Here is a 26657-nt window from a genome sequence, read left to right on the forward strand (position 1 = left end):
TATGAATAATATAACAATAAAGAGCAAAAGTTCCTTTCTTTTTAATCCCAATGTGGGCCAGACACTAATCACAAATTCAATGATTTACTTGGCAGTTTTCTGTTAAACTAATTAAGTTACTAATGGTTCAGACAACAGCATGGATGTGAGAGACTGACCTTTCCCTGGACAGTGAGACTTTCTGTTTAATCTCAATGTTGAGGCCATTTGTTCCTAGACACGTTAAGCTGTCTCCCTTAGTTCACTATCAGTGCTGGTTTATGTGTAATAAAAAAAGACTGATACTTGACCACTGCACTTGGATAATTTGTAAAAACCATTAATGGAACACAAGGTCCTCTTTGTGCATCAGCTGCTCATGTTTTCTATGGTGTTTCTATGTCAGAATGAAGCAATGGGCGTTTCCTTAAAGCTCTTGAAGTATAAGTGCTGATGACCGGAGGAGAGAAGGTGGATAGGAGGGTGGTGGCTGATTGGTGGAGGGAGCTGGGGTCGGAGCAAGTGGAGGTTTGTTGAAGAAGGTTTGTCTGCTTTCTTTCCCTTGACCTGTTTTTTCTCTTCTTGGGGTTGGGTTCCCTGCTGGAACTTTGCCAGTATCCCATGTTTTGATTCAAATTTGATCATCAGGATATCTGCTTCCCATTTTCTCCCATTTATGGAGGCCAGTATGGTGAGGCACAGAAGCACAGGTAGACTCCAGTGGTGGGGTCCAAGCATGAAATTCAACCTGGCCTCCTCTCCATTAGCCCCCTACCTCACCCCTCACCTTCGAGTACATTTCTGGCAGTGTTGTGTTGGCACGCGCTGGAGATGCACCCACAGTGACACTTGCATCCACCTGTCCCATCCCATTGAGGTGCCCTCCTATTTGACCTGAGCAAGGTTTTCTGCCTTTTTTATTATATTTATATGAATATTTTATCTAAATGTTGGCCATTGGGTCACTCCACAGATGCTGCCTTTTCTGGTGTTTTTTCAAATGTCCAGCATTTGGCTTTTTATTGAAATGAGTGAACCATGATGTTTATTTATTGCATGTGGAACAGTGATTATCAGGATGTAAAAGGCAGTCTACATGGATCTTGGTCTATTTTTAATCTATCCAATTCCTCTGTTACTCCACGTGCAAAGCAACCTTGTTAAGCTTTATCTCTGTGTGTCAATAAGCATTGAGCAATTTAGCGTTAAAATGAAGCACATTCTCCAGCATTGCTTTCTGTCTGAAGAAAAGTAATTGTGGTGGAGTGAGCTGGTCATGTTAGTGAATTAATGTAGTGGGACACAGGCTGGGAGATCAGTACTTGCTGACCTTCTGCAAATGGCAAGTTTTGATCTTAGAAAACCAATCACAGGAAGACCAGAAGGGAGGCAAAAGCGCTCAGTTGACTGACTGAGGTTTGGTGATTCTTACCCACTGACCAAGCAAATGACTGGTAGAAGAAGGGAGCATTGCTCGAGGTCAGGTCAAGTGGAATACAAAGGAGAGATGGAGAGATCACGACAGCCAGATTCGTTGAAATTTTTAAAAAGCAAATTAAAATTGTTCAGTGACCTGTTTAGCAATTAAGTGCTTTAATCTTTCCTACTCAGAAGGTTGTCTGCAGTGTCAAAGTTGTCAGTCTTTCAAGGTTTGCTTTTTTTCGTCAGTTCCTAGCTGTATCACTAGATGGAGGACTTCACCACAGGAAGATATTCTATATTTGGAAGGTAAATGCAATGCTGGGGTAACTTGGTGAAAGTTCTCACATGCAAAGGTTAGGCCGCAGTTAGAATACCCGTTCTGAATACCCAATTACAAAAAGGAAACTGAAACCATAGGTATCATTATGGTATACGAACAGAAGACAGACAGGGTTTATCAATGTGTTGCTTCTGTTGTGCATCTCTTGGCAGTTGTTTCAAAGTGCCATTGACAGTCTAAGCACATAGTCCATTGTCTTTGTCCAAGGAATGATGTGTATTACATAAGATGTTAGAAAGGTTCACCAAGTTTCAGTGATGCAAGAATAAAGTTATAAAGAGAGACTTAAGATAGCAGGACTATTTTCTCTGGAGCAGAGAAGTTTAAGCAATTTAATAGCAACTTCCAAAATGATGAAAGGTTTCAATAGAGAGAATAGGGGAAACTGTATCTTTTTACAGTTGGAACGTCAGTAACAACGGAGCATCGATTCAAAACTGTCACTGACAGAGTGACGAGAAATGGTCAGGAGAAAATGATTTAGGCAAAGGAATGTTGCATCGCAGGATGCTTTGTCATATGGAAAAGTTGAGGCAGGGATCATAGTAACTTTGAAGGGAAAATTGGATGAACGATTATTACATCTAACAGGGTGTCTATCCAACTCATTCAAAAACTTACGTATCAATAGAATGATTCAGTTGAAACTGAGAGAATTATTTTGGATCAATGGTCTGGGCTGTCAAACAAGTGTACAAATGCTAATGTATACTTGTTTCGCTAATGACCTGTTTGACAAATAAATAGATTACTTTCGAACATCACTAGTTGGTATTCAATGGCAGGATTATATTACTCTATGAAGTCTATTGCAAATTCTATTGGATTATACTTGGGCAAGAAAAATAATCCATTAATTTAGACAAGCCTACTGTTATGAAGTGTGATATCAATATACACGATTATTTTTGCAGCACCTAAGGGATGTAATTGTAAGTTGCAAAGTATTTACAATTATTATATGGCTGGTGCAGCATGTTGGCATGTGGACATGGTATAGTGCCAGCTGGCAGGGTGTTAGTTTATGTTATCGATTCTCAACTGGGCAAATTGGCAATCTTGCTGGTGTGACTGAGGAAATGGGCTGATGGCATGGCATATGCTTTCCTAGCAGGTGAGAGGCAGAGTTATCAATGTCTTTCTCCTGAATCCTGCTATGCATATCTTGACAGTTTCAGAGTGCTATTGGCAGAGTCTTGGCACATAGAGGTCCATCCATTATTTTAGCCCAAGGAATAATGTATAGTGTATAAAGAGATGTTAAAGCGAATATATTGCTAATTTTGTTTGAAATTGCCATGGTTGTCCTTTACCCTTGGCCAGCATAAATGTGCAGTAATGTATTTTTGTTGAGATATTTATCCAAAGTCTAACCAATTATCATGGACAGAAATTATGTGTTTCCCTTTCTGTCTGTGATCAGTATGTCTGCATGTAGGGTGTCTGTGTTTTCTTACCGTCAACATGTGGTTCCCAAATTAAATGGTTTCAGCAGCAAGCTTTTGTGAGTTAAAAGAAACAAAGAAGGTTATTTATTCTGACGTATCTACTCCGAAAATAATGCACCGTTTCACTCACTCATCTCCCACAAACTCTGTCACCTAAAGATCTGCTAGAATTGAATGTAATATACTGTTATAGCTTATCATTATTTCAGTCTCTTTCATGGCAGGCCTATAGTTTCTTAGCTGAAGATGATGCTTTAAAGTTAAAATGAGTTTCTTGTAAGGTGAAGGATTCTCAGCAGGCTGTGAGGTTTCTTGTAGTTGAATTTCTAGGAAATTGGTTCTCAGGTGACCTTGAAGTTGGAACAGGTTGGGGGAGTCCTTCTCTCTGTTGGATTACCCCCCTTACAAGGTTTTGCTGTAAGGTACTTTGGCTGCTTAATGTCTCGCAGATAATTCGATGGCTGTGGTGGAACTCTGTCTGCAAAACAGCTTTTAATGATTTTGAAAGCATGCGGAAAATATGGCAGTCTCATCATGTGACCTTTTACAAGTTCAAAGTTCTTTTTCAAATAAGATGGGTGGTTGTGCTGATTACACATCCAGTATTGTTCATACCTTGGGAGTTTGAGACAGCCAGGGCCTTTGTTTTTGAATGACCCATTCAATTTGGATTCACATCAGTCTGAGATGTTTCTTCTGTTCCCTCTTGAGACCGAGGAATGGTGTCAATCCATAAAAGAAGCTAGGTGGCTCTCGGGTGGCCATCTTCTGAAGTCTTTTGTTGTTAGTTTTAAAATTTAAAAAAGTTAGTTTTAAGTCTAGAATATACTGAGGCACGATACTGTATACAAAGAACAGGAGGAGAGTTTGACTGGTGGCTTGGACGCCATCAACAATTGGCCACTAGCTCAACCAATCATTTAGATTATCACCTCAATGATCTTATTGCTGCCTGTAGGCCTTTGCTGTGAGTAAATTAGATACCATAATATAAAAGCAAAATACTGCGGATGCTGGGAATCTGAAACAGAAACAAAAATGTCAACTGTGTTCCTCTCCGCAGATGCTGTCAGACCTGCTGAGATTTTCTAGCTATTTTTGTTTTAAATTAGATACCATGTTTGTTTACATAAGCATGGTGATTACCCTTCAGAAATGCTTCATTAGCTTTGAAGTACTGTGGGACACCCTGAGGACATGAAAGATGCTATGTAAGTGTAAATTAATTTGTTTGCTCTTTCCTTCAAAAGGAATGACCTTCTACCTAATTCCCAAGTAGGATCCTGCTTTTGTGTGTGTGTTTTGTAATACTTAAGCACAAGTTGTCTGTAAGGCTAACTAAATGATTGGTAATCAATAATTGTAGTCCTACACTTCAAAAGTACTTCATTAGGTATAAACTGCTTCAGGACATCCTGAGGCCATGAAAGGTTGTGTATAAATGCAAGTCTTTCTTTCTCTCTACATGGAACAATATTCAATGGATATGTCAAACATTTAAATTCACTGAGAAATGGGGTGAACTGATCATCTAACATTGCAAAACAGCCAATATTAAAGTAGACTTGCATTGATTGAATAGCTCCCATAAGATATGCATGAAATTAGACAAATACTTATGTATTAGTGCTGTATATCTTACACTACTTAGTTTCAAATTTCCAGTCAAAGTCTTTGATTTATTTCCATTCACAAACTCTATGTACACCATTGTACATGATTACATGTACATCTATGAAACAAAACTGGCATCAAACCATTCCCAACAATCAAAGTTACACTCCAAAGTATAGTAAAGTATGCGTTTCCCATTCTTAACATTTTCCTCTTTGCTAGGCACCACACTTCATATATCATACTTAACAAAAAAGATAAGGACCGCTAGAATGGATATAAAATACTGTTATAATAGACAAGGAAGCATTGCAGCAGCAACAGAAAGCAGAGTCAGAATATCTGCAGCCTCTTAATTTAGCTGACCAAGCATGCTTCAAACAAATCCCAAAGGATGTTCTTGGTAAGACAACATTTCTGATAGCCAAAGCTATCATCTCTCAGTTAAAAAAAAAGTAACATGACAATCTCTGCGTAGATATGTCAAAAAAAAATTGCTTTAAAACATATCTCAGTTCACACGCACATTCTTCTTGAGAAACATTATAACAGGAGATTGTTCATTTGGAGCCAAGTTCCAGGCACGTTGCTGGAGTTGTCCAGAAAAACTACACACTTGGTTCCTTTCTTGGTCATTTCATTATGATTTGAAATTAACCGTGGCGTATTCTACAGTTTCCGAAGAATCTTGGCCTTCGGCTGTTCTTCCAGCTTTAAGATCCTGAATATTACAGTAAGTTTTTTCCAAGTCAGCTCGGGGTGCTATCTTCACCTTGGAGTATGTCACCTCGTTATCTTCCTTAAAAAACTGAGACAATTGGAAAACTGTTACCACAATAACGCAAACTCACAGCGAGTTTAATGGAGGCGAAGGGGAAATTGCTAGGCGGCTGGAGGCCCAGCGAGAGTCCTGCGTGTGGCTTTTAGGGAAAGCCTGTTGTATTAAGTGTCGATCAGGCACTTAACTGGCAGTGGAGGGCCTTTCCTGGGATCAAGGACCCCCAGGGGTGGAAGGGCCACATGCCGAGAGCTGCCAGCCAATCAGAGGCTGGCAGCTTAACTGAACGGCAGCGCACTGTGGAGATGGTGGCTGCTGCCGGTAAGACACCCACCCAAGGCTGAGTATCATCGCTGTATCCCAGTATATGGGTGAGGGATGACGGGTGGTGGGTGTCAGGAGCGTAGGGTGGGGGGCGGGGGGTCGCTGGGGAGGGGAGTCAGCAGAAAGGGTAGGTGGGTGGCTGTCATCTGGTCCCCGATGCTGGTTTTCTTGATCGAGCACTGAGCGTCTTTGAACAAGGGCACCACCTGTGTCAGAGCCCACAAGCAACACTGCACAGGCTTCTCCTCACACTCCCTGCATGGCAATCACCCCAATTGCTGCTGGATAGCAGGGTAAGGCTCTTAGAAGGGCTTCAGTTGTTGGTGGGGCAGGAAGACCATCCACAGGCCTTCCTGCCACATACTTAATCAGGTGGAATAAAAGCAGCCAGCTTGATTGGCACCCCATCCACCACCTTAAACATTCACTCCCTCCACCACTGACACACAGGGGCAGCAGTGTGTACCATCTACACGATGCACTGGAGCAACTCACCAAGCCTCCTTCAACAGCACCTTCCCAACCCATAACCTCTACCACCTAGAGGAGAAGGGCAGCAGATGCATGGGAACACCACCACTTGCAAGGTCCCCTCCAAATCACACACCATCCTGATTTGGAACTATATTGCCATTCCTTCACTGTCGCTGGGTCAATATCCTGGAACTCCCTTCCTAACAGCACTTGGGTGTACCTACGCTACATGGACTGCAGCGGTTCAGGAAGGTGGTAGGGATGGGCAATAAATGCTGGCCTAGCCAACGATGCCCATATCCTGTGAAGGAATGAAAAGTGCTATCAGTGAGTTATTTTATTGCTTTCACTTACTAGGGGTATCTGAGTGTTCCCAGTATTACTATTAGTTACCAGCCAATTCCAGTGAGTCATTTCTGGTTAATGGTGGAGTAAAAGTTCCTCCCACAGGTTTTACCCTCTGTAAATCACTCCATTATCCTTGATTTCTATTCTTTCCTGCCCTATGTTTCCCCTCTCCTCCTGGTCACGAGTTCTCAGAACTTCTTGCACAACAGTTGCAGGTTCAAACCCACAGGCAACTACAGGTGACCCAACCTTTATAAGCAAACGCATTAACATTTGCATTTGTCTTGTGACTGAACATAAGTCAGTCAGAGTCACATGATCAAGTGTCATGTGGTCAGAATGTCATTCCAGGATGTATCCAACCAGAGTTGACAATTGTCTCCTCGGGTCTACTGCAACCATGTGACTCTGATGTGACATCGTCTCACCTCGCAGGCTTCTGCAGGATTTTCCATACCAGTAAAACTCTGTTCATTCATGCCTGTAAAATAAAGTTATACAAAACATCATTTTATAATAAGAACTTTATTGAGCTCAAACATGCAAAGATTCCTAGTTAACGTTTCGAGTCCGTATGACCCTTCTTCAGAGTTGAAGAGAAGAAGGAGGGATTGACAAAGATGTCACGAACTAAAGGACAAAGGGATTGTTAATGGTAGTGGTTAGTGCTAAAAAATTGTGCTAATAGTGGCATAAAGGTAAGAAAGCAGAATGTGATGATAGCATTGTGGGAAAGAACAACATAAAACAAGTGTCAGATGGCCCTGTAGGGGATGAGGTGAGGGGAGGGGGTGGTGGTGGGGGAGTAAAAAAAAAGGATAGAAAATGGGATAAAAAAGGGGGTAAAACTATGGATAAATGAATAAAAATAAAACAAATGGGCAAAAAGTAAAAATGAATGAAGAAGAAAGGGGATGAAGAAAGGGGGTGAGGATGGAAGAGGGGGTTCATGGTCTGAAGTTATTAAACTCAATATTCAGTCCGGAAGGCTGTAAAGTGCCTAGTCGGAAGATGAGGTGCTGTTCCTCCAGTTTGCATTGGGCTTCACTGGAACATTGCAGCAAGCCAAGGACAGACATGTGGGCAAGAGAGCAGGGTGGAGTGTTGAATTGGCAAGTGACAGGGAGGTCTGGGTCATGCTTGCGGACAGACCGGAGGTGTTCCGCAAAGTGTTTCCATGCTTGTTCCATGTTGTTCTTTCACACAATGCTACCCTTGTTCTGCTATAATCACATTCTGCTTTCTTACCTTCACGCCACTATAGCACCTGTTTTTTAACACTAACCACTGCCATTAACAATCCCTTTGTCCTTTAGTTCGTGACATCTTTGTCAATCCCTCCTTTGTCCCTACCTATCGCTGGCCTTCTATCCAGCTCCACCTGCCCGACCCCCGCCCCTTAAACAGTATAAATTTCATCACATTTCCACTTCTCTTCAGCTCTGAAGAAGGGTCATACAGACTCAAAACATTAACTTTGTTTTTCTCTCTCCACAGATGCGTTTTTCCAGCATTTTCTGTTTTTGTTTCAGATTTCCAGCATCCGCAGTATTTTACTTTTATTTTTGCAAAGGTTCCTGATGGGTTTTATTTATTTAACCGATATTTGATATGCGTTTCATGTATAACTTCATAAAGCCAATTTATCATTTGCTCTGCAGAGGTTTTATTCTTCTGAAAGGCAGAAGAATAAACCTTGGATTTACATTTGTTCCTTGTCACCTCCTCAGGAGGTTCCATTGGATTACCGAATCCATTGCTTTCTAAAGTACTTGATTCATAAATTAATCCATTGTAAGACAATACTAAACCTCTTGCAAAACCTCAAAGGGCCCTGGAAAGGCACAAAGGAGCAGACCTCCCCATTCCCGACCTTGCATATTTTGGATCACATGGAAGTTGCAGCCTAGAAGAGGATTGGGAACAGATTTCGGTGCCCATGAGGCTTCCTAGCCAACCCTCCTCTTTGCACTGCATCTAGGCAATCCAATATATACCCAGGCATCATGTCTTTAACTCTACATCAGCCTTTATTTTTCAGTTGTAACGATGATGGCTCCGTCAGTATCTGTCATCATAACTCTGTGAAACTGATGGCAACTTCTGCTATCCACACATGCAGAGCAAAAATCCAGAAGTTGCTGTCAGTGATACCCAGCTCGTCCACAGAGTGTGCTGTTGAAGTGTAAACAGATGGAAATCAATTAGAAATTTGACATGAGCTTCCACATTTTACTCTAATAGTCTCACCAGAAAAACCCTTGAACAATGTATGCCTTGTTACATGAGGTGTACCTGGGTTTCTAACAGCATACTTAGTTATATTTATTGTTGATCAGCCTCTCTAGCCCTGAAAAAAACAATTTTATATTTGTGGAATGTCAAATCCCTCCATTCCATGTTAAAATTCCAGGAATTTTAAAATAATTTTTAAAGTTTCTTTTTGATACTTCAACTCCTACATTAATTTAACGTGTATGTTTATTTTGCTTTCTGTAAAATTATAAAAAGTGAATGATAAAACCTGTCTGTGAGAAAGCTTCAATCTTGTCCTCACTTATCACCCCACCAGCCTTTGCGTTCCAAGGATCATCCTCCGCCATTTCCGCCAACTCCAGCACGATGCCACCACCAAACACATCTTCCCTTCACCCTCCCTGGCGGCATTCCGCAGGGATCGTTCCCTCCGGGAAACCCTGGTCCACTCCTCCATCACCCCCTATACCTCAACCCCCTCCCACGGCACCTTCCCATGCAACCGCAGAAGGTGCAACACCTGCCCCTTTATTTCCCCCCTCCTCACCGTCCAAGGGCCCAAATATTCCTTTCAAGTGAAGCAGCGCTTCACTTGCACTTCCCTCAATTTAGTCTACTGCATTCGTTGCTCCCAATGCGGTTTCCTCTACATTGGAGAGACCAAACGCAGACTGGGTGACCGCTTTGCAGAACACCTTCGGTCTGTCCGCAAGCATTACCCAGACCTCCCTGTCGCTTGCCATTTCAACACTCCACCCTGCTCTCATGCCCACATGTCCGTCCTTGGCCTGCTGCAATGTTCCAGTGAAGCTCAACGCAAACTGGAGGAACAGCACCTCATCTTCCGACTAGGCACTTTACAGCCTTCCGGACTGAATATTGAGTTCAACAATTTTAGATCATGAACTCTCTCCTCCATCCCCACCCCCTTTCCGATCCTCCTTTTTCCAATAATTTAGAATTTTTTTACAAATATATTTTTCTTTTCCTACCTATTTTAAAATTTGTTTCGATCTATTGTTTTATCCCCACCTTTTAGCCCATTTCGATCCCTTCCCCCCTTCCCCCCACCCCACTCCCACTAGGGCCATCTGCCACTAGCTTGCCCTGCTCACTACCCTTAATGTCCCCATTAGCACATTCCTTAGATAATATCACCACTGTCAACACCCCTTTGTCCTTTTGTCTATGACATCTTTGGCAATCTCTTCTTTGCCTTCACCTATCACTGGCGCCCTGTCAAGCTCTACCTGTCCCACCCCCCTCTACCAGCTTATATTTCACCCCATTTTTCTATTTCCTTAGTTCTGATGAAGGGTCATACGGACTCGAAACGTCAACTGTGTTCCTCTCCGCAGATGCTGTCTGACCTGCTGAGTTTTTCCAGGTATTTTTGTTTTTGTTCAATTTGACTGGCTGCTTAGCCTGCTCGATAATATCACGGATGCTACCGGAGATCCCCTCTAATCGGTGTCAGAATGAAATTAACAGAGGAAAAGATGAAATCCATGCCACAGAGATTGCTAAATCTTTGTGGGCAGCATTCTTCAATGTCAGCAGCGAGAGCCATCATTTTGTTACTGATTAAAATCCAGGCAATTGTTTGAGTTAAAATGATCTAAAACAAATACAGTTTTCTCACTGCTGGGAGCCAAGAGTATAATATTATTGGAAATAGCTTGATTGTGTTCATTTGTGAATATCCCATTCTTTTCTTCTCCTTTTAGACTTTTTCTTTTGTTAATTTCCTCTTTCCCTCTTGCCTTTTCTCTGTGTAGCTGTTGACTTTCACTGGTCCTCAGCTCCATCGCTACTAGTTATCTGCTGATACCTTGCTCGACGGCCCATTCTTGGACAGCAAGCCTGCAGAATTATTATTGACAAGTAAAATTCACGCCACACGAGTGCCAGGTAATGACCATCTCCAACAAAAGTGAATCCAACCATCTTCCCTTGACATTAAATGGCATTACCATCGCCAAATCCCTCACTATAAACATCCTGGGGGTTATTTTTGATAAGAAACCGAACTGGACTCGCCATATAAATACTGTGGCTACAAGAGCAGGTCAGAGGCTGGGAATTCTGCCCAGAGTTAACTACTCACCTTATGACTCCCCAGAAGTTGTCCGCCATACACAAGGCACCAGTCAGGAGTGTGATGGAATGGTCTCCACTTGCTTGGATGAGTGCAGCTCCATCAACACTTAAGAAGCTCGACACCATCCAGGACGAAGCAGCCAGCTTGATTGGCACCTTATCCACCACCTCCAACATCCACTCCCTCCACCACTGATGCACAGTGGCAGCAGTGTGTACCATCTACAAGATGCGCTGCTGCAACTCACTAAGGTTCCTTTGACAACATCTTCCAAATGCATGACCTCTACCATCTAGAAGGACAGGGCAGCAGGTGCATGGGAACACCACCACCTGGAAAGTTGCCCTCCAAGCCACACACCATCCTGACTTGGAACTGTATCGTCGTTCCTTTACTGTCACTAGGTCGAAATCCTGGAACTCCCTCCCTAACAGCACTGTGGGTGTACCCACACTGCACGGATGATAGCAGTTCAAGAAGATGGCTCGCCACCACCTTCTCAAGGGCAATTAGGAATGGGAAACAAAAATTCTAGCCTAGCTAGCGACACCCATGTTCTGTGAAAGAATAAAATCAAAAAAAGGCGATCCAATTGCTGAAGGCATCAGGGTAAAGCACAAACCTGTTGTCTGCTGCCATCCTCACATATACTTTCCCTGCAATATCTGAGATCAATCGTAGCACATCAATTGTTGCCCCAGGTAATTTAGCAGAGACTGCAGTGATAGGACCCAAGTCTTCTGGATGCTATGCCTTAGAACTACTCCTAGGCAGCTCATCCTAAGTCCTATTAGCAAATCTTCAGCTTTGCATCTTTACCGTTAATGTTAATTATCTGGGTTTCAAATTTCTGAGTTTCATTCCCTCGTGGGTAGTCCGTTTTGAAGCTGCTCCTCAACATCCCAGTTTAATTGTCAACTCAACGTGCAGGGAGAGTCAGGGTACAACCTGTCCTGGCCCGATTTGCAATTTCTCAGTTTTCGCATAAGACTTTTTATTCCGACAGAGTGCTGCAAAATCTTCAAATGTTAGACTGTTTTAGAAGCACATCAGATACATTGAATTTAATTCCTGTTGTATGTTCCTGACCTGATGATGTTTGCTATTTTTTAAAAGAGTCTTTTTACGTGTGCTAGCAGTGGTTTAATAGCCCTTTGCACATATGGAAGCAGGAAATGGTCAGGAAATACTGAAAAACCTTGATGTTTTGCAAGAGCCATTAAACTATGGTCCTGTCTGTGTAAAAGATCCATGCCACCATTTTCAAAGAAGTCCAGGGGAGCTCTTCTTGGTGTCAGTACCAATATTTAACCCTCAACTCACATCACCAAACAGGTGACAGGTGCTGTTTATGGGATCTTGCTGTGTGCAAATTAGATGCAATATTTCCAACATTACAACAGTGACTGCAGTTCAAAATATTTACTTGGCTGTTATATGATTCAGGGACATTCGGACGTCCTGAAAAGTGCTGCATAAATAAATGCTAATTTGTTTTCATAGCTATTTTAAAAATGATTGCTCATGACTTTTACATTTTATTTTGGACAGAACGTACCTCTTTTCTTCTGCCGTTTTAGTTTCACATAAAGAATGACAGCGGCAACTAGTAGTAGGATGATTAGCACCATGATCGCTGGCAGAATCTGATGCCACAGTTCGGGACTGTAAAAATTAAGATTTTTGGAGTGTGAGATAGACAGAGCTGGTGTAATCACATAATATTTCTCCCAAGTTCATTCTGTTTCAATCTGATCAAGTATAAATAAGAAATACATTTTAATGTTACTATACCTGTGGCTCTAAACGGAGTATAATATAAGCAACCAGTCTTTCTGCCACCATTTAATGAAGCTCTATGCCCTTGGAATTAAACTGTGCCAGGATTAGTGTGAGAACATTTAAATGTGTTCATACTAAATTCTTTTTCTAGCTGCATTAGCAAAGGTTTTTCAAAAGCAAAAGAATGTTTCTGCTCAAAAAGGAATTTAATACAAATGGGTTAAATGCTTGTTGACCTACTGACATCCTGGATTTAAGTAATTGGATCTCAAGGTGGCCATAGTCTAAGTGTATGTCATGGCTCAGTAGGTAACATCTCTGAGTTAGAAGGTCATGAATTTATGCACCCATCCCACCCTCCCCCATGGACATAGCGCTGTAATCTCTAGGAGGTGCAAAGAATGGTGCATAATTGTGGTAATCTTGCTTGATGTTTCATAGATTAATAATCTATTTTGGATTGTTGCCTGAAAGGGGTGTATAGTTGGGAGTGTGGTTAAATATAAATCTTGTGGGAACTGTTATAAAACTAAATGTAACTGTGCAACGGAAACCTTGGGTGTTTAAGTTTTCTTTTCTTTTGTTAATAAATGTTTTAATTTAATCTTTAAAATCTCTAAAGGTGATAGTGGACTTGTTACTTTTAATTTCAGGGCACAAACCTTCTGGTAATAAATACAAGTTGCAAGATCATTGTGATAGCGTGGCTAAGTTTCCCTCTGGGACTTTGTCAGCCTGGTACATACCAGCTGTCATATCGTACCACCTTGACGTGGTGTTTAGGTGTTTTCTGTTTGCTGACTTGGTCAAGCTCGGTTTTATTTTTCACTTTTTGAATAAAAGTTCGTCTTGCAGCCTCAGGACTTCTTATAGAATGCTATTACTCTTGTCTGCACATAGTGGCTATTCCCATTCAGAATGGAGAGGAATGGGTAATTCTGATATCAATCACACCTAAAGACCGTGCTGCTGTAAGTGACTGGGATTGATTTTACACAGGCCAACTCTTGTTTTCCAATTTCCTGAACAGATCCCCATTCACTGCTGAGGCTCCAAGGGGAAGATTAAATGCTGAAGATGTGGGTTTATCAAAGCCCACTTTTGGTGTGCTGTGCAATAATTGCTCTTGGACCATGCCAGAAGAGAAAGATTAGCCCATGGAGCTCCTATAAAGAATATATGTAGGAGATCTTAACATGGCATTGAGCAGAAGAAAGGTGAAAAATGTAATGCAATTGGTTTTATTTAGTTAATCACCTTAAAAAAAGGGTGGGTGATCGGAAATTTGTGAAACCTGTTTTAGTGCCAAAGCCAAAAAAGAACAGGAACTATTTTAAGTTTCACCAAAGATTACCACGGGCAATGAATTTGTATATTGTGCGGTCCCTTCATTCGGCATTTAAAAGTGAGTTATTTGTAGAATACGTTCACACTTTTGGTAAACGTGCACAACATTAGTTTTGATCTTTGAGGGACTAACCTCGCTGCCAGTAGTTGACTAGTAATCCAGAGGCCCAGGATGTTGCCGGGGAGACATGGGTTCAAATCTTATCACAGCAGCTGGTGGAATTTGAATTAAATTAATAAATCTGGAATATAAAGCTAGTCTCAGTAATGGTGACCATGACAACTATCATCGATTGAATAATGAAGCTCCACATTGCAGTCAGCCCAATGGGTTTGTCTCTAAAAATGTTCTGTGGTCTATCATTCCTTATGTACACACACGACGGAAACAAATACATTGAGTTTGGTTTTAACAGGACTTACTTGCGAAAGTCACTGGTGGAAGTAGTGGTGAGAGCTGTAGTAACAGAAGTTTTAGTATTTCTTGCTTTGCTAGTAGTTGGGCCTTTTGTTGAACTCCACGGTGGATCTATAAGAGAGGAAGTGGTTGAACATTTTATTATTAAAAGTGCTCTCTGTATATAATGTACTCCTCTGAATTGAGTCATGTTAATTATTTAATAATCATTTTCCCACACTAAATTCGCTCTTTGTAATGTTTGTGTTGCTTAATTCAAATGATCAGGTTATTCAATGGTTTTTGGGCAAGTGTTGGCTGAATTTGCAGGGCTGGACTGGGTTAAAAGGGTGAAAACAGAGGTAACTACAACAAAACACATGACTAGTGAATTTGACCATACAGACCACTAGATGCATATATAGTACTGGTTTTCCTCTCACTGTGTGAGCTGGCAGGTGTTTTGATCTCCAGTTGATCAACTGGCATTGGGAAAGTGACATGATAAGATTGGGCTGAGTTTTACTGGCCCACTGGAGATGGACTGGGAGGCAGGAGGACTTGGAAAATGGCAGCAGACGTTGACAGGATGGGAGTCCAGTGTTTTCCTACTGCCAAAGGTTATTGCCAATGGCAGAAACCTCAGCAACATGCTTTCCATCTCCAGTCGGTGGGTTTTAAACAAATTTTTCATGGGTTGTGGGCATCGCTGGCAAGGTCAGTTTTTGTTATCCAGCCCTAATTGCCCTTGAGTTGAGTGAGTTGCTAGGCCATCGCCGGGAACAGTGAAGAGTCAACCACTTTGTTGTGGGTCTGGAGTAACATGTAGGCCAGACAGGGTAAGGATGTCAGATTTCCTTCCCTCAGGGACATTAGTGAACCAGATGGGTTTTTTTTTACAATAATTGATCATAGTTGGCATGGTAACCATTCCTGAGACTAGCTTTATAATCCAATTTATTATTTGAATTCAAATTCTTTCAGCTGCCATGGTGCAATTTGAACCCATGTCTCCAGGGCAATATCCTGGGCCTTTGAATTACTAGTCCAGTGAGATTCCAACTAGGCTACCGTCTCCCTGAAACTCAAGCAATTAATTGTCCAATTAAGGGCCACTTTCTGCCCCCGTCAGCATTTTCCTGATATTGGGAGCAGTTGATGTGGAGTCTGCCAGATGAAGCCTGTTTCTTTCCCAGTGGGTTCCCTGGGAGGAGAAACCCCCACCCCCTGTATAGCTTCCCAAGGCTCATGGAGGGGCCCACCAGCAGGAATGATTGCCTCCAAGGCTAGGGTGTCCCTGATGGAGGGTGCATTCTCCCGATTGGTGAGGCCTACCTACTTGACCCCAGCTCAGTCAAAACATCTTTGGCTTTGGGGTCAACCCCTTCTTCCTCCTGTAGCATCAGCAGTAGCCACAGCTCTTGATGACACTGCCAAGGCTGTTGAGCTGCCGGTCCTCTGATTGGACCAGTGAGTATTTCTGAATTCAATGTTTAAATTTGAGTAGAATAAACTAAATAGAAATGCGTTTGTCATCTTACCTTCAGAAACTTCTAATTTAATAGAAACCCTTTCATTAACTTGAAATGTTAATCTTTCTATCACACACCAGTATTGTCCTTCATCACTCTTCGTTAGGTGATCCATGGTTACTGAAAATATCCCTTGTGTTTTGTTATCAGCCAGTGATACTCTTCCTTTTTTTGGTTCTTCAGTAGAAACCACAGCAGAACATCCAAATCCGTAGGAATAACTGCCTTTACACCATTGTTTAACATGGTCCTTGTACATCAGGTCATACTGACACTTCACAGTGACCGATCCTCCTAATTCTCCACAAACCTTCTTGGGTCCATTTAATTGTTGCAAACCTGTCGGGATATTAATAATGAAAGATTATTAATAACTGTATCAGGATCAACAAAAGCAATAATTAACTAAACAAACACTCCTGTTCCATTGTTACGACAATCTCTGTAGCAATTACAGATCAAATTCCATTTTTTAATATCAAATTCCTCACACTGAGTCTCATTCCACCAACACGGTTACACAAATCACTGCGTATACACAGCTTTTGCAACCAACTTTCCCAAGATGCAGGCCTCTGGTTTCCCGTTATGAGCTGTTTGTGGGGCTAGATTTTCCAAAACCAGAGCATTCAGATAAAATTCCTGATGTTATTATTGATTTATTTTCCTTACTTACACTGATTGTCTGTATTGAAAATACTAAAAAAAAACTTGAAGATAAAACTAAATCTTTCATTCTTTCTTACAGGATTTCTCAGTCTGCCCATTTCTCAGACCATGGATAATTTCAGGTGGTGGGAATGGACGGGCAGGTATAAAACTGAGGCCCTGCATGCTCCACCCGACATGAGTTCACTCAGCGTGGGAAATAAAAATTCAGCCCCTGCTTTTCACTGATATAACAGGTGTCTCTCATGAAAATTGCAGTCTCATTAGATTTTTCCTGTCCTATTAACTGTCCCTTTACAATTTCCCTTGTTAAAGAGGACGGGCAGTTGACCTGATTTGAGGCTGTTGCCAACACTTCTGTGTAAGTGACTGTTAAGAACTAAGGGCAATATTCTGTCTGCTAGAAATAATATTCAGTTAGTGTGCATTTTGCAGATCACTGACCTCAAAGTACCTTGCAAAGTTGCTTCTACAAGTATAATTCATGCGTTCTCTGCATGTATTGGGCACTAAGTAACGGGGCATAATTTCAGTGTGGGCATGATATCCAACACAGTATTGTGTTTAAATAGACGCTGTACCAATATTTAGCTTAATCAATAATTGAGCTGTCAGACTACCCATGGTGTCCTCCGACAGGAACCAGAAAATGGACAGAGCCAGGCAGTGAGCACCCGCTTTACAGGAACACTAGGGGCAGAACGTTTCCCTCTTGGGGTGGGTGCGCACCCGACTCGAACGAGAGTAAAATAGTGTGCGATGACGGTGAGCAAGCGTCCCGACGTCATCGCGCACTCATGCGATTATTCGCTCACTGGGCATGCGCGGGTTCTGGACTGCGGCCTCCATTAACTAACAAACCACTTCAGGCCCTTAACAGTCCAATTGTCTGTGATTTGACGTTGCCCGTCCGATTTTCTGCTCATCGCAAGAGCAAAACGGGCAGGCGGCCAGGCGACATTTCCTCAAACCTCATCCAAGGGCGGCAAAAAAAGCGTCAGCAGCATTTCCAGTGTGAGTCGTGAGCAGCTTTGGAGGCAGTTTGCAGCTGTTTGTTTATCTGAGCTTGACAGCTTCATTTCTGTTTGAGGCTTCATTCTTAGCTTTTCCAGGCCTCATGTCAGGACTCAGTGCTGTCTTCCAGCACCCTGGAGGATTCAGACCGTGTGGACCCTTCCAGGTATCAGACAGTCTTCCCTTGCCCTGGCTTTGGGGATTGCGGTTTCTGCTGGAGGCACCTCCTCTGAGGAGGGAGAGAGGGGCAGAAGGGAGAGGAGGCCGGGTGTCCCAATGCAGCTTCCAGGGGAGGGACCTGTGGGAGGAGAGGTGCAGGCACAAGGGGTGCAGGGCCAACAGGTTGTCCAAGGTGGAAGGGGCCACAGAAGACGCCACTATCCTGCTGCCAGGGTTTACAGGCAGCGATGCAGCTACCTCAATATGCCTGAGGTGCAGTGCCAAAGGAGGGTCCGTCTCTCAAGGGAGACGGTGACGTCCATTTGTCAGAGGATCAGCCCTGAGATCAGCTCCGACTGTGCAGGTGGACACCCCATGCCAGTGGTTCTGAAGGTCACAGTGACCCTCAACCTCTATGCCTCTGGCTCTTTCCAGGGGTCAGTTGGGGGATCTGTGTGGAGTCTCCCAATCAGCTGTCCACAGTTGTATCAAGCTGGTGACTAAAGCTCTGTCCAGGCGGGTAGTGACCTTTATTCTTTGCCGTACGGACGAGGCCAGCCAGGCTGAGCGAGCCAGAGGCTTTGCAGCGATTACTGGGTTCCCCCGTGTCCAGGGTGCAATCGACTGCACACGTGTGGCCATCAAGGTGCCAGTGGGTGAGCCCGGTGCCTTTGTCAACAGGAAGGGATTTCACTCCATGAACGTGCAGATAGTGTGTGATCACAGGATGCTGATTCTACAAGTCTGTGCAAGGTACCCAGGCAGCTCCCATGATGCTTATGTCCTCAGACACTCCCAGGTGCTAAGGCTTTTCAGTGCTCCAGCCCGGCTGGATGGATGGCTGCTGGGTGACAAGGGCTATCTGTTGAAGAATTGGCTCATGACCCCTCTCCGGCATCCAAGAACAGAGGCAGAGAAGTGTTACAATACGAGTCATGGCTCCAGACGGGTAGTGGTAGAGACGACCATAGGTCTCCTCAGGACTAACTTCCGATGCCTGGACCGTTCAGGGGGTGCACTAGAATATTCCCCAGAGCGGGTGTCACTGATAGTGGTTCCATGCTGTGCTCTACACAATCTGACACTTGCAAGGGGGGGTCCCACTGGAGGAAGAGGATCTTGACGCAGCTGCACAGGGCACAGATGATGAGTCCAGTGGTGGTCGGAAGATGACCATGGTGAGGAGAACGCTGAGGGCGTGGATCCAGACCTCACTAACCTGCAGGGGGACAGGGACACCAGGGACCCCTTGATCCAACACTCCTTCAGCTAGGCTGCCAATGATCAGCTTCAACCGCACGTCGGGGCTGCCTCCCCCATCCCGGACGTCTGAAAGGACCATTTCAACACAAAGAGCACCCATTACCTGTGCAATAAAGCTGAGCAGCGGTACAATAGGAGCCAGGGCACCACAAGGGCTGTGGTGGAGAGAGCCATCGGTTTTCTCAGGATGCGGTTCCGAAGCCTGGACCGCTCAGGGGGTGAACTCCAGTACCCCCCAGATCTGTACTGTCCTGTTGGCCTCGATGACCTTAGCGGTCGTCCTCTGGCCCCGTGGAGCCTGTGCTGGGCCCACCTGGGAGGGAGCTGCCTGTTCTGCAGTTGGCATCTCCCCAGTCACCGCAGCCTCACCGGATGATGCAGTCACTGGGAGAGGGGAGGAGGAGCTGCTGCCCTCACCCGGAGCGCCCTGAGAGGAGCCCACAGAGACGACAGGCAGCTGCTGCAGTACTGTAAGATCATGTCGGACCACCCTGCTCACCGTGGATGGATGGGCACCGAGCTGGGAAAGTTGATGCCCAAACCATCTCCCACACTGGCACTGACCAGCTGAGGTCAATGCCAATGTGAGGGTTTGTTGGTCAGAGCGCATCCCCAGGAAGCCCTGATGGGTCTCTTGGAGTAGGCTCTCCGCGAGAGTCACCACTCTCTCCATGGAGGTCACATGGCGCTCGGACATGAGGGTCATTGCTGTGGTGATCGTCCGTGTAGAATCCTCCACCACGAACACCAAGCCAAGCATAGCCTCATGTATCTCCCCCAGATGCTCCCATACACCCGGCTGCATTTCCTGCACCTGCTGCATCGCGGACGACTCCAGAGGCTCATCATCAGGCACCGACTGAGCATGTGCCCGGTCCCCTGCTGTCCTCTGACTGCTGGCACCACGGGCACTCTCTGTCTCTGCCAGCTCCTCCAGCGACTGTGAAGTGCCCTCACTGCTGTGTCCCGGGACACTAGCCGATGTTGCAATTCCCATCGAGGTGCTAGTATCTGTGCTGTTGCCTGCCTGGCAGAGATGGTGTGACACTGGTGAGACTTCAGGCCCCTCAGGAGTGAAAGGGGGGTCTCTGGTGCTCCTCCTCTGCTGATGCTGAAAGGAAGAACAAGGACAGTGGATCACTTAGTGTGGAGACAATGATAAAGTTCATCCCTGTCCCCCAGATCATTACGCCCTCATCCTTCCATAACCAATGGTCCAGCCATGTTACAAAACTAAAAGATTTAACATTCAGCAGTGCTATGGCTGTTGGGACAATAATGTTGACCACACTGTTGGCAATAAATACCTGGCCGTGGCACCCGAGCCTCACCGAAACCAGTGGACCTGGGTGCATGGCGCCTCTCCAGATCCAGGGCCTCCTGCTCGAAGCAGCTTAGTATGTTGAGCTGGGCCTGGCCGCCTTCAGCCCTCACACACCCGGCCGCGTTATGAGCATTCTGCTCCTGAAAATGAGAGAAGAGCATTGATTTGTGCAAATTGCACACGGACTCTGTTCACGCTCGGCCCACCCCAACCAGAGTGGGACATCTCAGGCCTCCAGTGTCTCCTCAAGCAAAGATGCAAGGCCTGTTCCCCATCCCTCCACCACCCCCTTGGACACACGTTGCCTACATCACATTAGGAACCACACGGTATTTCCTACCATAGCCAGGAGGCACACGTATGTGCAGTGCAGAGGGCAGCAGATGGTTCGTTGCCACACCACCTTGAATCTCCCCTCCCACCATCTCACCACCCTGACTAGGACATGACCTGGAGTTCTGACACAGCGCCCAGGTGCAGCTTCTCCAGGTTGCCCCCAAACCAGTCATGTGGGACTCAGTGTAACACATGCTGCGGGGGCAAAACACATCTCCTCATCACCCACTCAGGCTGACCTCAGCATGGGCAATATCTGCTGGCCCACCCAGCTAAGGAAAATTGCCGTCAATGATTCAATGCTGTCACGACACTGAGACTTGGTGGGGGCGGGCTGCAGGGGGTAAGGCTGCCTGCTGGGTTAAATGCCCAATGCCAACATTGTACTCACCCTGCCAGAACGCAACAAATCGTTGAAGCGCTTGCGACACTGGATCCAGGTGCGCTGCTCCTCATCGCGGGAGCTCACCACCTCCGCCACCTCCTCCCAGGCACGTTTCGTCATGTGGGGAGGGGTCTCCTCCTCCCATCCTGGGGGACCAACACCTCCGGCCGTGCTGCTACCTCCTCGAGGAGGGCAGCAAGGCAGGCATCAGAAAAACGAGGGCCCTACCCTCCGGCCTGACCTGCTCACTGGACCCTCTCTGCTGTGGCCTTGCACTGGCCATTGCGAGAAGCCTACAAAAGGCTGCCAGGCCTTCATTTAAGCAGGATGCCAGGTCACCATTGGACCCGGTGGTCTGTGCACGCCCGCCGCTGCCTGCCCACTCCCGCTATCCTCGGGAGCCGGGAAATACGCTGAGTGGGCCTTAATCGGCCCGTCCGTGTGAAATCGAAGTCGAGGCCCGATTGTGGGCGTGGTCGGTTTTACATCCATGCCCTGGCCCACCTGCAGCGCCCACCCGGCGAGGACAAAGTTCAGCCCTTAGGGGTAGATATGGCAGGATTTCTTTTCTCTCTTTTCTTACAGGATAACAATGAGAAATGCAGTATGCAGACAGCAGGGTGAAGATAATTTCTTTGTGGCACTGTTGGGTTGTCAACAAACAAAGTGCATTGCAAAACATCAAGGATGACCTAGTCACATACGTGACCTCTGATGATCAGTTCTCCACAGAGCATTTGGGTGATCTTCATAGAGAGGTTGTAGGGTAACATGAACAGCTCCAGGAGGAGAATTGTCAGCTCAGAGTTGGTATTGGGAAATATGGTCAAATAATTCCTCATTTGTCACAGTGCAAGTTGCTTAAAAAGAACTATTTGAGCTCAGAGGCTGTGTAAAAATACAATTTGAGGAAACACTCAAAGCACTTGGTCAATGCCTGTTCTGACACGTTCAATTTTGCTGACATTAAATAACCTATTGTGAGTTTTTTTCTCCAGATGCACTTCTGTTCTAAAGAATCACATATTTCACAGAGTTTGCCTTTTAAGAGTCTAATGTGCTGGAGGTGTTCCATTTTTCTACACCACCTGCTGAGGGAGCACAATGTGAAGCTCCATGGGTGCTTCAGCTAAGTTCAAGGTGCTATCGAATAGAACTTGTTATAAAGCTAAAAAAAACCCATGCAGTTAGTCTCTCGTCATTGATAAGGAGCTCACATTTCAGGGAGGAGAGAGATACAAAGAGGCAGAAAGATTCAGATCCTGTGGGAAACGCAGAAAGTAGCAAAGACGGATTGAAGATGCTGCAGAAGCTGACGGAAATCACAAGATCAACTTGCAACACCATGAGCGGCTTCTCGTTAGCTCACACCAGCAAAACTACTAGTGACAGCAAAACTTCAACAGCTCTGATTACAAAAATACTTTTAATAATACCAAAGATCAAGACTTTTTTGAACAAAAAAGAGACTTACTTGATGCAGGCATTAGAATCAAAAGAGTAATTAATTCCATTGTTCTGCACTGTTTCTGGTGGGTGGACTCTCTCTGCCCAGACATTGTATTTTATCTATGCTCTGTTTGAGTTGGTTATTTCTCCAATTGCCACTTCCTTCTTCGTTTTGCAATCTCATTGAACACTTCCTCTTTCACAATGAGTCAGAGGTGGGTCTGGGACCAACTGCAGAAGCTGCATTTGTGCCCCACAACCCGACTAAAGGACTGGGTTATGGTTCCAAGTCTTTGGGGGACCTTAACCATCATAATATTCATGAGAATTTGATATAAAGTTTAAATATGAGTAATATTTATATTTAAATATAAGTATTATCTGTTTAATTTTTAGACATATTTATGGTAAACTCTCTGGCTGGAATTTTGCCTGAGTTGTACTAAGTGCGGTGCTGGGCCTGAAAAAAGACATTTTTCTCCTTGTCCGCAATTGCGGGATTTTGCGCTGCATCATCCACCTCCTGGCGTTTCTCGCCTCATTAACAATGCACGCACGGGCAACACGCCGGATTCCTGGTGGTCCGGCTCGGATTTGCCCACCGTGCCGTGACCTCAGCGCTTCATCACTCCCGCCGCCATATTTAAAGAGCACCAGAGCGTCGTCTACTTCATGTCTACAGACCAGCACTGCTCCAGGCGACAGGTGGTCCCGAAAGCAAAGAAGATGTCAGCCCCCAAATTTCGTGGCGCCTCTCTGGGGCACCTGCTAGACACAGTGGAAGCTGCCGTGAACTCCTCTATCCTCGCTTTTGGCGAGGACCAAGCTGACCAACCCAGTATGGGAGGCGGTGGCCGTGGTGGTCATTGACTCCAGCCTCGAGGATACCCCGGAAGAGGAATCTGCAGACACTGACATTGAAGACCCATCACAGCACCTACCCACACTGTCCACCTGCGCAGAGACACACACCTTAGTGGGGCCAATTCTAGAGCAGTCTCGGGGTCACGATCTGATGTGCACACTGCACTGTCTGATCGACAGCAGGCAGAGACAGGAAAATCCAAGGCTGTCAGCACGTAGGACATAACTGGAGGCCAGAAATGTGCTGAGTCCCAGTCAGATGAGGAGCCTCTGGACTCGGTTCTTCCTCAGTTGCTGGAGTTGCAAAGGCAAGCTCAGGAACATCAGGAAGGGATGTCTGCTGCACTCCTCAGGTTGCAAGGCACGATGGAGGAATCTGTCCCCCTTCAGTCTGAGGTGATAGCGCCAGCAGGCCAACACACTGAGGTCAACACTGGTAGGATGGGCGGTCGCCATGGAGACTTGGTCCAGATACTGTTGCAGGAGCTTCACTCCATCACTGAGACACTTGCTGTCATCCATCAGTGTCAACGTGAGGTGGAGGCAGGGCAGTTCGATTTCACTCCAGCTCCCCCTTCCTCTCAAGGAGTCATCCAGGGGCTCTCGGGCACCCACAGGGAGGAGGATCAGCAGCTGCACAACCTGGGGCCATCCACCCAGGTGACTCCGGAAGTGCCCAGCCCATCCAATTCCCCTCTTCCTGTGAGTCCCACAGCTCTACCTCCGCAGGTTGAGGAGGATGCCACAACCAAACCGCAGCACCCCAAAAGCAGGCCGGGGCCCTCCAGATCATAGACCTCCAGAGGACGTCTGCTAAGGTCGTCACAGACAGGGTGCAGCAGTCAGCAGGCTGGTTCCTTCTCCACTGTGGATGTCCCGGGAGTTCCAAGGCCTAGCGGCAGGGTTAGAAATGTTAAGAAGATGTAACTCTTTCGAGTTATCATCAGTCACAGATTGTAACTCTTTCGAGTACAATCACAGTTCTTGGTTTTCCGGAAGTGGGACATGAACCCACAACCTTCTGACTCAAAGGCGAGGGTGCTATGTCCCTAATTGTAAATAAACATCCAAGAATGTCTCCCTGCCTATGGCTCCTTGTTATGTTGAGCCCTGTTCGTGTCACTCAGATGTGAAACCTTGTTTCCTGCACAAGTCTCAGTCCAGGGCCTCTTCCCTGCGCAGTGTGTAACCTTCAGAGCAAAATGATGGTCCGGCTTCACACTCACTGGACACATTAGTGATGCCAGCGCCACGATGTGGCTTAACATTACTGACAGAATGTCGCGTCCGGGTGTCACAGAGTTCCGTCATTCTCCCCGTGTGCTCTCAGCACCTTTGAGGTGGGGCTGGTCCCCATCTCTTCAGCATCTGTGTCTGCTGACGGTGTGCTCCTGAAGGGGACAGGTGCTGAAGGCTGCCGAAGGGTCAGGTGCTGTTGAAGTATCACTGCTGTGTCTCTATGATACGACCCTGTTCACAGAGCGCAAGTGAGCTGCCCTCAGCCAGACAGGAGTCAGACATTCACAGAGGCTTTGTGAAGATCGATGGAGTGTCCTCAATGCATGTCATCATCATCCTCCTGGAATCTTGTGACTATTAGGGCCTCCGCTGTGTCTCCATGTCAGGAGCCTGATCACAGAGGGTATGTATGCTGCCATCAGCCATACAGGTGTTAGACATTGACAGATGCAATGTGAGGATGTCAGGACTGCCCTCACTGCATCTCGTCATCATCCTCCATGAATCGAGCAGCCTTTGGAGCCGCACAATCCCACCTGCCTCATCTGACCAACGTGATGGCCTCATCGCTGACATGCTGGCCTTCGAGGACCCCATCACCATCATCCCCTATGACGTCCTCCTCATGAGAGGAGACGTGAAGCTCTTCCATCCCCTCCTCAGCCGGGTCCTCCCCCTGTTGCAGCACCAGGTTGTGGAGCCCGCAGCAAATGACGATGATGCGCGACACCCTCTGGGGACTGTATTGCAGTGGTCCACCAGACCTGTCGATGCACTGGACCCTCATTTTCAATATGCCTATCGTTTGCTCCACCAAAGTCCGGGTTGCGGCATGCGCCTCGTTGTAATATCACAGAATCACAGTGCAGAAGAGGCCCTTCGGCCCATCGAGTCTGCACCGACACGTGAGAAACACCTGACCTACCTACCTTATCCCATTTACCAGCACTTGGCCCATAGCCTTGAATGCTATGACGTGCCAAGTGCTCATCCAGGTACTTTTTGAAGGATGTGAGGCAACCCACCTCCACCACCCTCCCAGGCAGCGCATTCCAGACCCTCACCACCCTCTGGGTAAAACAGTTTTTCCTCACATTCCCCCTAAACCTCCAGCCCCTCACTTTAAACTTGTGTCCCCTCGTGACTGACCCTTCAACTAAGGGGAACAGCTGCTCCCTATCCACCCTGTCCATGCCCCTCATAATCCTGTACACCTCGATCAGGTCGCCCCTCAGTCTTCTCTGCTCCAATGAAATCAACCCAAGTCTATCCAACCTCTCTTCATAACTTAAATGTTTCATCCCAGGCCACATCCTGGTGAATCTCCTCTGCACCCCCTCCAGTGCAATCACATCCTTCTTATAATGTGGCGACCAGAACTGCACACAGTACTCCAGCTGTGGCCTCACCAAGGTTCTATACAACTCCAACATGACCTCCCTACTTTTGTAATCTATACCTCAATTGATAAAGGCAAGTGTCCCATCTGCCTTTTTCACCACCCCACAAACATGTCCCTCCACCTTCAGAGATCTATGGACACACACGCCAAGGTCACTTTGTTCCTCAGAACTTCCTAGTGTCATGCCGTTCACTGAATACTTTCTTGTAAAATTACTCCTTCCAAAGTGTATCACCTCACACTTTTCAGGGTTAAATTCCATCTGCCACTTATCTGCTCATTTGACCATCCCGTCTTATCTTCCTGTAGCCCAAGACACTCAATCTCACTGTTAACCACCCAGCCAACCTTTGATTCTCTCTGTTGGAGTCTGAGGCTGCTGCACAAGGGTAATCAGCCATGTCACATGTG

General features: G+C 45.7%; 1 protein-coding gene across 1 annotated transcript in view; it reads right to left on the reverse strand.

Moving 5' to 3' along the window:
* Nucleotides 1-4847: 4847 nt before the first annotated feature.
* Nucleotides 4848-26657, reverse strand: part of LOC144684058 (polymeric immunoglobulin receptor-like) — a 78231-nt gene continuing 56421 nt past the window's right edge. Inside the window, exons 10-14 of the mRNA XM_078547772.1 lie at nt 16152-16481; nt 14637-14742; nt 12643-12749; nt 7156-7208; nt 4848-5611 (exon numbers count right to left, since the gene is read on the reverse strand). Coding sequence (XP_078403898.1) covers nt 5444-5611; nt 7156-7208; nt 12643-12749; nt 14637-14742; nt 16152-16481 — 764 coding nt within the window. The 3' untranslated portion in view covers nt 4848-5443. The remainder of the gene's footprint in view (nt 5612-7155; nt 7209-12642; nt 12750-14636; nt 14743-16151; nt 16482-26657) is intronic.

This window comes from Cetorhinus maximus, chromosome 8, assembly GCF_964194155.1.
Source record: "Cetorhinus maximus chromosome 8, sCetMax3.hap1.1, whole genome shotgun sequence".
Classification (NCBI taxonomy): Eukaryota; Metazoa; Chordata; class Chondrichthyes; order Lamniformes; family Cetorhinidae; genus Cetorhinus; species Cetorhinus maximus.